The sequence below is a fragment of the Thermobia domestica genome, chromosome 7 (assembly GCF_964235325.1).
Source record: "Thermobia domestica chromosome 7, izTheDome1.hap1.1, whole genome shotgun sequence".
Lineage (NCBI taxonomy): Eukaryota > Metazoa > Arthropoda > Insecta > Zygentoma > Lepismatidae > Thermobia > Thermobia domestica.
Window position 1 is genome coordinate 16,861,683 of NC_137460.1, and position 16,630 is coordinate 16,878,312.

The 16,630-nt window shown below is 35.2% G+C and overlaps 1 protein-coding gene across 2 annotated transcripts; it reads left to right on the forward strand.

Annotated features, from left to right (window-relative positions):
• Positions 1–6,695: 6,695 nt before the first annotated feature.
• Positions 6,696–15,482, forward strand: LOC145689872 (uncharacterized). 2 transcript variants are annotated; one of them, XM_081764160.1, is made up of 2 exons: positions 6,696–6,805; positions 8,889–15,482. In XM_081764160.1, exon 2 carries the CDS (start codon positions 10,625–10,627, stop codon positions 12,356–12,358), a length of 1,734 nt encoding a protein of 577 aa, XP_081620286.1. In that variant the 5' UTR covers positions 6,696–6,805; positions 8,889–10,624; the 3' UTR covers positions 12,359–15,482. The 2 variants fall into 2 exon arrangements, with proteins under 2 accessions (XP_081620286.1, XP_081620287.1); XM_081764161.1 differs by lacking the exon at positions 6,696–6,805 and adding an exon at positions 7,202–7,580.
• Positions 15,483–16,630: the final 1,148 nt, after the last annotated feature.

A 16,630-nucleotide genomic window follows, 5' to 3' on the forward strand; every position in this document is an offset into this window, starting at 1 on the left:
CAGTATTTCCATTTCACTAAGCGTTGACATTGTAAAATATTATACTTAAAAATACAACATGCAAATTATTGTGGTTGCATTGAATACAACAGTGAAGTTCAAAAATTTGCTTTCTTCCCACTAAAACATCTGTCTTTGGTCGGAGCGCCATTTATGAAAGAAGTGCCGGTCTTAGGTTTGATACTTTATCGTTCCTGTTCGGGAAAGCCATTTATGAAGGTGCCGGGTTCGTTTATTATTTGTCCCTGTGACGGGCTTAGCCATTTATGAAAGGAGTTAGTTCCCGTAACGAAAGCCAGATATAATAATATTGGGATTCGAACCTTGGATCTCTTTTAGAGTCTTCCTTAACATCATTCATTTGTTAAAGACTGATAGATTCAATAAGGAACTGGTAAGTAAACAAATAGTCTCACTCCTACGGTCCTAGGATTCGGGCGTTAAACATCAGAGGCATAAACCGTATACCCACCATCGCTGTTGCGTCAGCTCCAAGATATGCTGCTCGCTGCCTGTAAGAGAATACAAAGTGGGACAGCAATGCGTGATTTACGCCAGATGGATAGTGAGAGACGAAAGTAATGTTTGAACTTCTCTGTTGATGGATACCTTACCTTCTGACAAACACTTTATACCGCATATACGTTTTAACTGGTGCACATTTCAATCGCTAAAAAAGGCATAACGTATTAAACACATTTGGTTAGCACTATCATCACCTTTGGAAATGATAACAAGAATTGTAAATAACTTTGTATTATTATGCACTATGTGGGTTACACTACATATGATTTAGAACAATACTAATATTTTTTATATTACTTTTCACATTTCACTCGAAAAGAAATTGGCCCTTGAAGGATTTCGCGACGATCTGTAAACGCGCACGACGGTTCCGGCGACTATACCGAATACAATTCACTAGTCCACCGTTTTAGAAAGATGAGTTTTGCGTCATCTTCTATAAGTTTCCTCATTCGAAGAAGTCAACTACAACTGGTGAAGAAGTCGATGCTTTCCTTGACATTGCGAATTGTGGATTTCATTATTTTCTTATGTCGTTTTCATTATTCACTGGTATATCAAAAGACAATGATTAGTTTCGGTAATTAAACACTAAGACTTTACATACTTCAATAATTTTCGTGAAGACAGAAACAGTACATTCACCTCACATGGTGGCTCAAACAAGACACACACACTTCTCTTCCGGCGTTCCATCGTTGCCAGTTCACAGCGCGAGAATACACTGACAAACTAAAATATAGTTCGTAGAAAACATTAAGTTTTTACGTTATTATATTGTTAATAATATATAATGAATGGTTCATAAGTTAATGGAAATCACATTAAAAACATTGATTGTTCCACTAAGTTGTACAATCGACGATTATTGATAGACTTTACCTTGTCACGTAAAAATCTGTCATCGTCATGAGGGCTCACTGCGTGGGCGTTTCTCTCGAGAGTAGCTAAATACCTCAACCATATATGGGCTGACGGGAGGAAGCAAGACTGTCTGGAAAAGTGAGGTACCATTTGGGTGAGAAATTCCTGAGCTTTGTTCTCCTTCAACTGTTGATTAGTCGCATTTCATTTCCAAGAATTGACGTTGGAATAATACGAGGGTTGGTTCAAAAATTCATGCCAATCCATCTTGTTATAAAATTCTGCCATTACCAAAGAAGCCTTGTATTAAATCAACTAGTGACCTTCGGCCAATAAGTATATTACCAGTTCTTTCAAAGGTAATTGAAAAGTTAGTGCTTCAGCAAATGATTTCATATATTGATAGCTCTGGCATACTTCTGGGTTTCGTAAATCTCACAGCACTTCTATTGCTTTGTTAGGTATTAAAGATAATGTGTTTCATGCACTTAATGACAAAAATGTGGTCATACTAGTTTTATTAGACCTCTCAAAGGCATTTGACCTTGTACAGCATGGTGTTCTCTTAGCAAAAATGAAATACTATAACTTTTCAGTAAATACCATAAAATGGTTCGAATCTTATCTACATAAGAGAAAACAGCAAGTTACTTTACGGAGTTCCTCTCATTATAAAATTTCTGAAGCTGCTGTACTTGATAGAGGTGTTCCACAAGGCTCAATTTTAGTTTTGTTCACCTTATACACTGCAGATCTGGTATCTCTTGTACAGCATTCAAAGATGTACTGTTACGCAGACGACACTCAATTGTTTATAAAAGCCTTGCCTCAGGACTTACGACAAGTTGTTCGACTCCTTAACCAAGATCCTAAGGCTATCAGCGACTGGTGTATTGATAACGGTCTTATTATTAATCCCTTAAAATGTACTTACACTGTTCTAGGTTCCGCTAATCAACTTAATAAAATTGCTCCGGACAAATTAGAATTACAAATAATGGACTCAAAAATTAGCTATTCACCTTGTGTAAAAAGCCTTGGAGTACAAATTGATGATAAACTTTCTATGAATAATCACGTCTCTATACAGTGTTCAAAAGCTCTAGGAATACTAAGAAACTTGTACAAAATACAAGACTGTCTGTCCAAAGATACCAAGCTACTCCTGACATAAACGCTGATACTGTCTTTGTTTGATTATTGTGATGTTGTGTATGGCCCGCTTCTAACAAAAAGCATTGCCATTCTGATCCAAAAGGTACAAAATTCATACATCCGCTTCTGTTACAACATACGAAAATTCGATCATATTTTGCCTATTCTGAACAGCAATAGCATGCTGACAATGTCCAGAAGACGACATTTGCATTATTGCTCTCTCATTTGTAAAATTCTTAAAACAACACGTCCCGCGTATTTATACAAGAAACTCACTGCTAGGTCAACTATTCACACTCACTTAACACGCAAAAGAAATACGTTTGATACTCCACACCATAGACTCAAGCAAACCACTGCGGCATTTTCAGTATCAGCACCAAGGTCATGGAATGCTCTACCAAATGTAGTAAAAGAAGCTAACACATTTAATTCTTTCAAGAAAATGTTAAAAATTTATTTACTCAGCCAACAAAATTTAAGTTCAGGTACCCATGATTTGTATTCTATGACTTGAACGACGTAAATGAAATCAGACTTGACCTTGTACATATTCTTTATTAAATAATCATGCATTGTAAAAATATTTCATCACCCTCCTCCCTGCATTGTGAATCACAAGCATAGCTTATTTTTTCTCTATGTTATTGATTGGTATGTGTTTGTTTTCATGTTTGTATTTGTATGCTTTTTTTCTTTCTTTCTTCATTGTATGTGTGTGTGTTTTGTTAAAAGTACCACTTTTCTCTTTACTTTTTTTTATCATCTTACTGTATACCTGTATTTTTCTTGTATGTAACCGTATCTTTTGTACTCAATTGATTGTATGTTTTTTGTATAACACAATGTACTTCCTTGACAAGGGTTAGGTGGTAGAGCAGCAATATGCTGAACCTCGCCCGCTTGAATAAAGCCTTTTTCAATTCAATTCAATTCAATTAAATAAATGGGAACTTCAAAACACTACAGAGTACAGAACATCTAATTAAATCCAAGTTAGATCGCCGAGCCAGAAATAAAGCGATGTAATTTAACTCGCATATCAGTAAGAGAATTGAATAACGATATCGTTTGAATTCAGTCGGGCTCTGATTCATTTCTATTATTTTTGTGAGGAAGGGGTTAAACCAATTTCTTTCTTGGGAAAAAAGTTTAAACCATGTTGGTTTCAACAAGTCAATCCTAGTTTTCAGCAGTCAATTAATTTCATATAAAATAAACTATGAAAAGCAGTATCAAACGGTAGAATCTTTGCAAGCGCACAAATCCTTTGATCTACGTCGGTAAGGAACCCTCTATTTTAAATAACGAAGCATTATTTCCAGTGCAACAGGCTGTTCGGACGGAACGTAAGAACAAACATAAGTGACTCGATCAACTTGCAGATTTTTGTTTGTGGAAACTTAGAAAAATACATGGAGTTACGTTTTCCAGTAACGCTGCATTGTTGATAGGGTGAGACCTCAAGGAAACAGCATGCTGTACTGCCAGTGTTGCGTTTTCATTAAATATAGGGTGCCTTACCAACACTGTTGTCTGATTTAAGCCTAATACATTTAAAAAGAGGTTGAAGCAAAAACAAAAAATCCATTTTGCTGATATTCACGGTGAAGTTTTGCTCATATTTCAAACGACCTGTGTTAATTGAATCTAATTTTTACCTTGTAATTAAGGTTTACAGACTTCGATTCCCAGAGGGACCACATTTTTTACAGGTGCAGTGCTCTTCCCGCTCTTCGAGTGACTAGCACGCGTGTCTCTGGAGCACGGGATCCCGGGTTCAATTTGCGGGGTTGGGATTTCACTTTAAAGTGTAGGCCCACGCCTCATATAGCCTCGCTGCTGAAAAGGGGTGCTTAACTTCAATAACCAAAACAAATCAATCTTCCAAGTGCATACCAGAACGTTTCATTCAAAGGAGTTGTGTTGCTTAGTTTAATTTGTTACTGAGAAATTTACTAAAGGAATTATCATTTACAGAGCAATAAATTGATGATGAGGCATTTCCCTTGCTTACATATACAATGGTAGAAAGTTTGTCTACGAAGATTGGACAAAGAGCAAAATTTCTCAACAAATATGAAAACTATAAGAGATCTCTGGCTGTTTCACCTGTGGATATAGATGTAGGACTTGAGAATGTCCAGGTACTGTAGTATATAAAATGTTTTTGTTTAAAAATTATTAGTGCCGATTTCGAAGTAGCACCAATTCGAGACACGACCATAAAATGGATACATGTAGATTGGTTGATTTAAATACTCCATATTATTCAAATAATTGTAAACAAATAACCATAACTTATACCACCTGGTATTTTGTATTATTTTCCAAATGTTAAAGAATCTAAAATTTCATTTTGTATTCACATTATTGAACTTATTAAGAAATTGAACTTTTTTCTCAGGAAATATTTGAGGATATGAGTAGCATACAAAATTTTAAGGAAAGTAGCAGTTTCCTCCCACTTTCTTCATTCCGCCATTTCGTTCATTTGTGAATAAAATGGTTCTTGTTCACCAACCTAGGGTTGTCCAATTCTGAATAATATAAGTTAACACAAAGCCTTAATAATGCAAAAATGAGAGTGGACTTTAAAACAAAAATGGGTGCCATTGGAAACCAAAAGTACTAGAATATAAATAATGTTCATTTTGAACTACCAACATGTTAAGGCAGCTGCACAAGAAAAGTCTTTTTTTTTTAATTAATGGTAGAGCAACCAATGTTGGATCACTTGATGTGGACTGACCCAGCTACTAATATTCATCAATATTCGAGTACAATTCTTCTGTGCTCATCCTCAGGAAAATTTTAATAACTACACCATTCTACGTAGCTGGATCGTCACATGCTATGATTTACTACAGAAGTAACAAAGTAATTATTCTTAGTTTCTCATAAGTATTTTATTATGCTGAAGTACATGATGAGACAGCTACAACATGATCTTCAAAACCTCCCTGATGATGAACATTCGAAAATAGTGCTCGAAATATTGAATATATTTGAAGAATTTTCGTAGCATTACGAATAATTTCAGGTCACTAAGTGACAGAGACTAATACGTGTTCTTTACGTTCATTCTCAATCATAGATATTATGTTTATTTTATTTCATCACATTGAAACAATGAGGAACATATAGAAAGCTCTCATTAACTATATTTGAAGGGCTCGGGGTAATATATATTTACTCCGAAGAAAAAGCAATATTTACGCTGCAATATCGTACAGAAACGCTAGTCAAGGCAAGAACATTATGTTTACTGCCGTCTAATCTCGGTGTTTGCATACTCGTCAACAGGAGCGGGTCATAAGATACAGTGGTGCCCACCCCCCTTATGTCCAGGACGCACCCCCCAACTGTCCGACTTACCTCCCTCCCAGCCTGATCGTATAATTATCGTATAATATCGTGGTATAAAGGACAGAAGAAAAATGTATGCATTGTGTTATCCGTAGGTGTTCTTCCTTGAAAATAAAATCTTTTTTTTGATTAATTTTTACACCCCCCTCAAACATATTTATATAGATTTTTACCCCCCAAATATTTCAATGATGCAGTTTGCGTCATAGCCCCCCCCCTGTGCCCACCCCTGTAAGATATACTGGAATCCTAAAATAGTGAAATCTCAATTTTAGAAAAGGAAAATCAGCCATATTGTCCCAAGCCCTTTCTTTGTAAAATACAGTACATCATTTTGAAAGAAAGTAGAAATGTGCTATTTGTTTTTAAATATTTTGAGAGAAGACTGATCATAAAACTGTATAATTGTATTATAGGTTGTAAGAGATATAGTAACAGAGTCTCTTATAAGAAGATCTATTTTAAAATCTTATCAAGATAAAAATAAGTTTGATGTAAAAGCAAGGAGACATATTGTATCCATTGTAGTAGTTCATTACATGGACTTACGGTGTGGATTGTAAGTATATTTTTAGTTATTGCAACATTCAAGTAAGTGATAATTAAAGACCAGTAATGCCATATTTTACCCTTTTTACAAGAAATCGTACATACATATAATTTATTGTGATCATTGTCTATTTACCAATGTATTGGCTGCTTTAGTTTTGTCACTTTTGTATCAAAATTCAAGTCATATTGCTTGCTGTTCAATAAACGTAAGAATAACTTGAATAAACTTGGGAATACTCTTACCTTATGTTTTCGCAGTTTACTCGTACGGTTCAGTGTGCTTCTTTTACTTTATTCGCTGACGTCTCAAACTTGCTAGCCTGGACGGTTAGTTAAGGTAGGTTGTTACGTTACTTTTTAACTCTCTTAAAAAAAAAAAAAAAACTCAATCTTCAAATATTCTTATAAAATATTTGGATTTTCGAAAAATGTGTGTTGTTTAGTTAATAATATAGTTTTTTAAATCTTTATATTTTCTTTCAGGAAAATAGTAACGAAATTATAGATTACTGTCAATCATTTCAATACGTAAACCTAATAAGCTTCTTAGAGTAAATATGACAATCAGGTTAAATTTTAGTTAGTGAATTATGACACTTCGTCTAACTTATTCACTGAAATTGGAATGAAGCTATAGATAACAGCATCTAGTTTAGCAATTTTTAACCGTGTACGAAGAAAGTAACAGAGGAAACTGAAACCATAATAGTAAATAACACACATAATGTATACTTACAAGACAAGGCTGTTCTTATTTCTATAACTTAAAAGTTATTAATGAAAAATAATTTTGAACGTAAACTGATGTAATAGTATCTATAGTGACACGTAAAGAATGCTTAATTTTCAGAAATATAGTAATTTCTGGAGTTGTGAAAATTCTTCAAGGTTGTTAAAAACCGAGAAACGCAAATTTTAATAAGAACATAATAATTCGTTTTATCCGTAGGGGATATATTTTGTGGCTCCGTAAACTGAGGGGCGTAACCAGCGTATTGCAAAAGGAAAGCTGGTTGACAAATGTAGAAACAGAAGAATTTTTTTTAAACAGATAGGAATTGTAAAACATTACCATTCATCACGTAATTTGAATCAAACAGAAACTAAGAAAGGTAAGAAAAAGTTGAAAATCATACTCTAAATCAAAATTTGTATAACCAGTGTTCGTTCCCTTTTATTACATGAACACATATTTTACAATAGTTATATGTGTAAGTCATCCCCTCAGTGGTAATGATGCGTGGGTTTCTTTGATTTGTTTTATTTATCATTTAGCGTCCCATTTCAACAGCGAGGTTATATGAGACGTATACCTAAAGTTTAACGAGAAACCCGAACCGCTATCGTTCAATGCTCTTCCACCGAAAATCAAATCCGGCACACCATGCACCAAAAGCACACGTGATAGCCATTAGACCAATGAGGAGGGCTAAAGTGCGTGGGGCATGTGCTTGGAGGTGAACAAATACGTTCTGCGTGGGTTTTCTCCCACTTTTTTTCATTCATGCATTTCGTTTATTATTGCTATCACTTGTCTCTTTTAACCTAAAACAAGTATTTTATTTTTTAGTTGATCGTCTCACGATTACGACTTTAGGCTAAAGGAGTGATGATGAATGAATGTGAATAATTGTAATATTAGTTATTTTCACTTCCACTGGAAATCGAACCGAGCACCGCGTACATACATGGCGCACGCGCTTGATACTAGACCGGCGGGGAGGGTTCTTTAGCCTACAGGATATAAACGTAGAACGTTAGAAGTGTAAGCCTCCATAGGTGGTATTATTGAGTTCAAAAATTAAATAGCAAGAGTTTTATTAATACTTTACTTTAGGAATATTGTTAAGAATTGAATGAGTTAAGGGAAAATTTTTGTTACTTTTATTTACGGTGAATGTGAAGCACAATTCTAAAAGTATGATTTATATCATTATTAGTTTTCCAACTAGATATCATGTTGTATTAACTTAAAAGAACTTAAGTGACGTGATTATAACTTTTCACATGATTACACATTCACATTAACTTATTATTATGTCTGTCGTATAATAATTGTCTAAATTTTCAAGGTGAACTGCCATCTTCCTCAGCGAAACTTTCTTATACATTAACAGCAAATTCTTTACATGTAGTGTGATCTAAAAAAGAATTAATGTTGACGTTGGAAGTGGCTGCTGAAGTAGATAGAAGATCACATTGGAAGTTTCGGTAATTTCTGTATGGCAGACATATACCAAGATTAGTTACGATATACCAAGATTGCTCTTATAAAGTGTTAAGATTTTGTTATTTCGTAAGATTTACTATCAATCATAAATTGTAATTTGAGAATTATTACTGTTGATAATTGGAAAATGTTTCAAAAATACGATGGGTGTATAAAATTTATGATGTGATTGCGTTTCCTTTCGATTCAGATTCTGAAGCTTACTTGATAGTAGAAAATCAACCAACAGATAATTACCGGACTGCAGAAGAAAGCAAACACTGATTGAAGTATAATTGTGGACCAAATGAAGAAATTTCAATCCATTGGAGGAATCCTTCGACACGGGAGACTACAGTTCAGTTCAGAATGGAAGCTAATGTTTATTATGTAACATTATACAGTTCGTGCATGCTATATGTAGCTTCGATGATAATCTTCCACTGAATTGAAGACTTCTGTTCTACTATTGTTGTAAGAAAATATTTACATTATGAAATGAAAGGAAGTCTTTAAGTTTTACGTCCCATTGTTATACTGGGTAGACTAAAGGAGAATGTGATGATGAAAATAAATGAAATGGTGGAATGAAGAAAGTGGGAGGAAACTGAAGAACCACGAGCAAACCCACTCAAACGGTGCTTTTCTACCACAATACCCACTTGTTATGATCTGGGATCGAACAAGAAGTGAACGCTCTACCATTAAGCCACTGCTGTCCCCAGCATTTACATTATTTCACAAATGATATTTGGAATTTCTCATTATCATATTTAGGACGAAGAGATAAGAATCACTATTGTCTCCAATATTAATTGTAAAAATTTTGTACGAGAAATACCTGGAATCAAAGCAGACTGAGGGGTGTGCTCGAAGAGTTTGATAAAATGTAAGAACCAAATACTTGCGTGAATAAGTGGTTGAGGCAAAATTCATATGTTAAATCGCATCTCCCAACCATCTGCTAAAATTTCCTTTTTAATATTTTTTGAATGTTTTTTCTTTTATTATTATTATTATTATTATTATTATTATTAAGGGGTCGCGGTGGCTCAGTGGTAGAGCGCTCACCTCTGGTACTTGCAGTTCCGGGTTCGATTCCAGCTTCCGCCAAGTTAACTTTGTGGTGGACAAACACTGTGTGCGTGGGTTTCCTCGGGGTTCTCCCGTTTGCTTCCACTTTCTTCATTCCACCATTTCATTCATTTCTTATCATCACCGTCTCAGCCTCCACGGTATAATCGTGGAACGCAAAACTCAAAGATTTCATTTCATTTTTTATTAAATTGTTAGTAATTGTTACGATGATTTAATTATTTTGAGGAAAGTGCATCTAGTATATACAGATGGTGATCAAAAAAAATGGAAACACCTGAACGAAATTGCAACTTACCAGATTAATATGGTGTCGGGCCACCTTCAGAACAGTCTTGATGCGACGTGGGATGGAGGCATAGAGGTCGTGAATGGTGCCAAGTGGAATTTTACACCATTCCTCTACAACGGTATGTTGTATATTTACCTGTACCGGTCTTAGAAAAGGTGATCAGAGGTGCGACAACGGAGCATATTTTGTAAATAAGAAGAAAAATTGTATTGAAAAGATTTTTTTTAGTGCTCCTTAGTTACAAAAGATAATATAAATAAGTAAGATTGTTGAATAATAGATTGCAGGGTTATCAGAAGAATTTGATGTTTAGGAAATTAATCGTTTGTAATAAGTATATTAACCGAAGGTGTAAAATAAATGATATTTACGCTTCAAAGTTCTGTTTTTGATATTGTGGCTCAAGAAATATTTAATTAAGAACCGGTGGTGTTACATAATTAAATGGTGCCTTCATACCGGGAGTTAGTGTATCGTTCTGAAGTACAGTAACAACGGACACAATTGAGCCCAATATTTATGTTACTATATTAAGAAGCGGTAAACGAATAAACCGAGGTATGTCGGAAACTGAAGGTATACAAGACCGACCTATGCAAAGTAGTAGTCATGCTCCTGATACCGTGATAGACCTTTTAAAGCAGATATCATGTCAAATGAACCAACTTCAACAGAATCAACAGGAGTTCCAACAGAATCAACATGAGTTCCAACAGAACCAACATGAGTTCCAACAGAACCAACAGGAGTTCCAACAACAATTTGAGGAGTTACAGCAAAAAATGGTTACACAACAACAATTTGAGGAATTCCAGAATGTAACCCATCAACAATTGGAGGACTCCCTAAAGCAATTACAACTTAAAATTGAGGAACGACTGGAAGATAAAATGGATCAATTACATTGTAAAATAGAAGGTCAATTGGAGGAACAGATTTCCACGAGATGTAAGCAGTATGACCAAAAGCTGGAACGAATATCCCAAAATTACACTGAGATGCAGGATGTGGTCAAAGCCATGGAATCGGTAATTAACGAACACACCTTTCACATTCGAGAACTCCGGGAGGATATGAATTGTTTGCAAGAGTGGTACCATACTACTACGGAAGAGCACGACGGTGGACATAGACATCAGTCTCACAGTGGACATAGAAATCAGGCTATGTATAATGGATTAGAACCAGTAATCTCTCATGATGGTGGTTATAGAAATCAGTCTCCTTTCAAGGAACCAGAACCATCAACAGCTCATCGAGTTTTGGAGGATAGTGAGTCTTCGGGATACAGTGAAGGAAGTACCGAAGTTGGAAGAAGAAAGAAATATACATCCCGTAGGAATTCAAAATGTTACGGTAAATATTCAAAATCTCATAATAATGACAAACCTTTGCGATTTAGCGAAGTAAAGTCATTGACCAAATTTAGCGGTGGACCTGATGATATTCCTGCACGGGTATTTATCGAGAAGTTCGAGGACGAATGCGTCTTGATAGGAATCAAAGAATCAAAATTCCTGAAGATACTTCCACACGTCTTACAACCTCCATGTTTAACGTGGTTCAAAGCCATTCGAGAAAATCTCCACGCTTATTCAGATTTTAAAGCTGCCCTACTGTCCAATTATGAAAACGACTTTATGCTTGCTAACAGGGATGCTTTATTACGTACCAAAGTTTTCGATCCCCGAAGCCACAAAAATGTTACGGAATTTGTAGTATCGACATACAACGAATTAAAAGCTCTAAATCCTAATCATCCGGAATCACGTATAATTGCTTCAATTCGCATACTATTGCCGTTTAGATTACAACAAATGTTGATGTCTGCACAATGTGTCAATTTCAGTCATATGGTCATGTTAGTGCAGAACTTCGAGAGTCAATATTTGATGCAGAAAAATAATAAAAATCCCAATAGAGGTCAGGGTAATGTTAGCCGCAATCCTATTAATTATGCTCATATTCGCAATATAAGTGTACAGAATGGAAATAGCTCTAACACACAAGGAAATGGCAATCGTCGTTTTAATGTACGAGCGTGTAATCCAAATAATACCGGTAACGCAACTCAACCTAATGGAAGAAATAATAATAGGAATTTCAGAAATAATCACCGAACTTATAATCGAAGTAACAACAATTATCGTAATTATGCACAAAGTCGGTTCATAGGTGGTAGCAATTATAATAACAGAAATCCAAATTCTGTGTATGCATACAATCGATCCGATTCTACTCAAGAATGCGGAATACAATGTTCCTTAATTGCGCCCTTTGAACGAATAACTTGAACCATTAAAAAGGCGTCCGACAGATTTGTTTTAGATCGACTTTGCTTATGTCTATGGTTAATGTGTTCTTTATTCAGTTTATTATTTTGGCAACCTACCGAAAATACTAGAAAGATGTGAATGGACTTAGTTAAAAATGTAGTCCCTCCTGAGATCATAAGTAAAATTAATATAAATAATGTATAATAGAGGGAACTCAATCTCAAAACGAGATAAACGTCGTATTTCATAATTATATAACTTATTTATTGTATTTTTCTTCATGTTATTTTATCTTCAACTATTTTTCTAGTGTAACAATTATTTTCTTCAATGTTAAAGTATGTTATATTGTTTTATTATGTTCACAACACTATAATTACTCACTAAGCCCTTTATGTGTTCTATATGTATATTCACGTAGAATGTTTATGCCGTGTTTACATCTGGATCAATTCTATTAGAGAACATATTTATATTTAATTCAGTGCAATTATATTTAACTTCATGAATTAAACTATGCACATTATAGTAAAAATAGTCCAATGAATCAAAAAAAAATGTGGACCGTATTATTATTGTTATTTTCCTGTTGATGTACCTTGATATTTATATTATAATGTAAGGCCAAAGGATATGCCCAGTTATGTGATTAATATATGATATTAATATAAAACATAATTCTATGTATATACAAGGGCTGATCAAAATGTGTATACTTGTACGGTCCAGGATTCTTTTCATTTATTGTTAGTAAATAAATGAAATCCATGTTCGTGGCGCCAGATACAACGGTATGTTGTATATTTACCTGTACCGGTCTTAGAAAAGGTGATCAGAGGTGCGACAACGGAGCATATTTTGTAAATAAGAAGAAAAATTGTATTGAAAAGATTTTTTTTAGTGCTCCTTAGTTACAAAAGATAATATAAATAAGTAAGATTGTTGAATAATAGATTGCAGGGTTATCAGAAGAATTTGATGTTTAGGAAATTAATCGTTTGTAATAAGTATATTAACCGAAGGTGTAAAATAAATGATATTTACGCTTCAAAGTTCTGTTTTTGATATTGTGGCTCAAGAAATATTTAATTAAGAACCGGTGGTGTTACACCTCGTGCACGGCATCCGTCAGTTCTGTGAGAGAGGATGGAGGTGGAAGTCGTCGCCGGAGTCGTGTTTCCAAGACGGACCACAGATGTTCAATTATGTTGAGATCTGGGGATTGGGCGGGCCAGGGGAAGTGTTGAACTTCAACCCGATGTTCCACGAAACCACACTGCAACAACGCCAACTGTGTGAATGGGTGCATTATCATCCTGGAAGGTGGCGTCATTGTCCGGAAACAACATCCGGATCATAGGATGCAAGTGGTCTCCTAAAATTGCGACATAATCCTTGGTAGTGATTCGTCCGCTAAATGTGACCACAGGACCCAATGAAAACCATGATATTGGGGCACATAGCATCACCGAGCCGCCGCCATGTTTCACAGTTGGGCGGAGACACTGCAGATCATAAGCTTCTTTGGGCGTTCTCCACACATAAACACGGCCCGTGGTTGGGAATAGGGTGAGAGATGACTCATCCGACCATATCACACATTTCCAGTCCACAACGGTCCAAGTTGCATGGTCGCGGCACCATTTGCGGCGTGTGAAAGCGTTATGGCCCCTGATGAGCGGTTTGTCCCATGCAACACGACTCCGTAAGTTCATGTCATGTAATTCGCGGCGGACTGTGAATGTCGAAACAGGGTGGGGGAGGTGCTGATTGAGTTCCTCCGTCACTTGCTCCGCAGTGGCACGACGGTTCTGTGCGACAATGCGCTTTAATTCCCGGCGTGACCTGTCACTCATGATTTTCTTCCGCCCACTGTTAAGCTTCCTCGATGTGGTTTTCCCGTGTGTTGTGTAGGCCGTCATCACCTTCGACACTGTCCCACGCGACACACCTAACACAGTAGCCACTGCCGTCACACACACTCCAGATAACCGCGCACCAACAACTTGCCCTCTTTGAAAATCTGAGAGGTCTTCCATTTTACACTACCTTCGTCTGCTGTTCCACTGCGCTTGACGTAGTATGGAGACTGACCTAACATCCCCCCCCCCAGCGGTCCGGCGCTGCGGGCGCCACGAAACCACTGCCAACCCGTACATCTGACGTGTTGCCAACTACAGGTGTTTCCATTTTTCTGATCACCATCTGTAGAAGATCGCAATGAAAGTAACCACGTTTCTTCGCCAACTTCTTAAATTCTCTTTCATTGTGTTTGATGTTATCTACCTATCATTTACGAAACAGAATTTTGAACTTTTATAAAAAATACGTTTCACATGCGCAAAGGCTTCCATCTGCATGAGATATCTTCAACAAAGGATATGGAGATATGTTTACTCATTTCTATAAACAAATAGCTTTTGTCTTCCGTAATGACTTAAGTATGATTGTGTCTATTAAAATATTCGGTAGTATCTTTTTTGATTATGAGATATAAAATATCAGAACATAGTGGCACATATTTCATGGAAAACAGGACAGATATCTTCAACTGAAAATCACATAATCAAACAAATGGCAACAATACCTTTGCAAACCATATCTCACTTTTAAAAATTCTCGATTTGCTGAAGAAAGTACCAGGGGGTACGGAAATTGTACAGTTGATAACATGTACAATTTCCATTAATAACTGCTTTATATGTTAAGTGTTACTGTGTTAAGTAAATGAGTACATATATAAACAAGTGTTAATTTTTATCCATCAATAAATGCTTCGTATGTTACGTTCGATTGTATTAAAAGAAGCGAAGAAAATAAGGTTAGGTAATTTTATAAAACTTCAAATACAAAAAGAATGTCACATTTCTGTAACTGATATTTTGAGTGTTGTAATAAAGTTCTTGAAATGAATCACTTTCACATTTTTATATTTAGTATTTGCTATCAGATTTCATATTGTAAATTATCAAATTTCTGTAATGAATTTTCAGAAAGTTACATGTATTTTCATTCCACTCAAACTGGTTGACATACAATTGTATTTACATTTTTAAAACTTTGACTCAGTGTCTGATCAATCTGCTCTGTATGTTAAAAAAAGAAAAAAACCTCCTATTATGTTTGCGGGCACGCAGTTAAAGAAGCGTTATCTTTTTATCTTCTATTCATTAACGATAAACATAAGAATGTGGTTAAATTTGTCTAAAACTTAAGAAGTAAAATACATTTTGTGATATGAAAATATATTAATATAAAAATTTCAATAGGGACTCACATTCCTCCGACCTTCAATATTTTAAGATTTATAAGTGCTATGAAATTTATTTTAAATTATTTTGTGCTTTGTTACTGCTTAAAAATCACGGTAAGTTCTAGGTGTTATACACATCTTGATGTTCCACAGGTAAGAAAGTTAAACTGACTTAAGAAGTTAATGCCGGAAGTGCTTTTTTTTTTAACGGCCAACGATTATGCACTGAAGCCAAAGGAGACGCCTATGATGAAATGGATAAAAAAGATGACGTGAAGGAAGTAAAAACTGGAGGACCTAGAAAACTCACTCACACGGTGTTTGTGCATCATAAAACTCTCTTCCATTGTATTTCTTAATAGAGTATTTTGATTGTATAGAAGGTGTACATCGTGAAATATTTAGGTCTGAACTTGGTGAAGTCTCGGTCGTGCTTATTTGGTGAAGACAAAACAGAAGAGAAAATATTTTAAAAGATTTACGAAGGGGTTTGGAGCCGGTGGTCTCTGCAAGCAAAAAAAAAAAATCTAAACGAAGCAACGTATGCTTGTAACTGATCGATGTTTATGACGTATCAGTTGGTAAATTTCTTCTACAATAGAACAAATTGTATTATGTAACAAACACTGGCAATAGCACAAATAGTTCTTAATTTTTATGTCACGCAGATTCTACTTTAATTGATAATTTTCTTCAAAATGTTACTGATTATTTATTTTCTATAAATAATATAAATAAAGATATAACCAAAAATTACAATTAATGCATAGATTTCCTTAAGAAAATGTATCGTTTACGGAAAATGGAAATCAGTAATAAATTGAAGTAATTTATCACTTAGAGTAGAATCTGCAGCGATTTCAGTGATTTTTGATTCATTTTGTTCTGACAAACAAATCACAGAAGTCACTTTTAAACAAACATTTGTTTAAATGGCATTTGGTGTCCCATCACAAACGTTTGTTACCTACAAACAAACAGCAGTTTGTTAAATACATACAAAGTTCTTCGTTTGCATACAGTAAACAAACCGATTT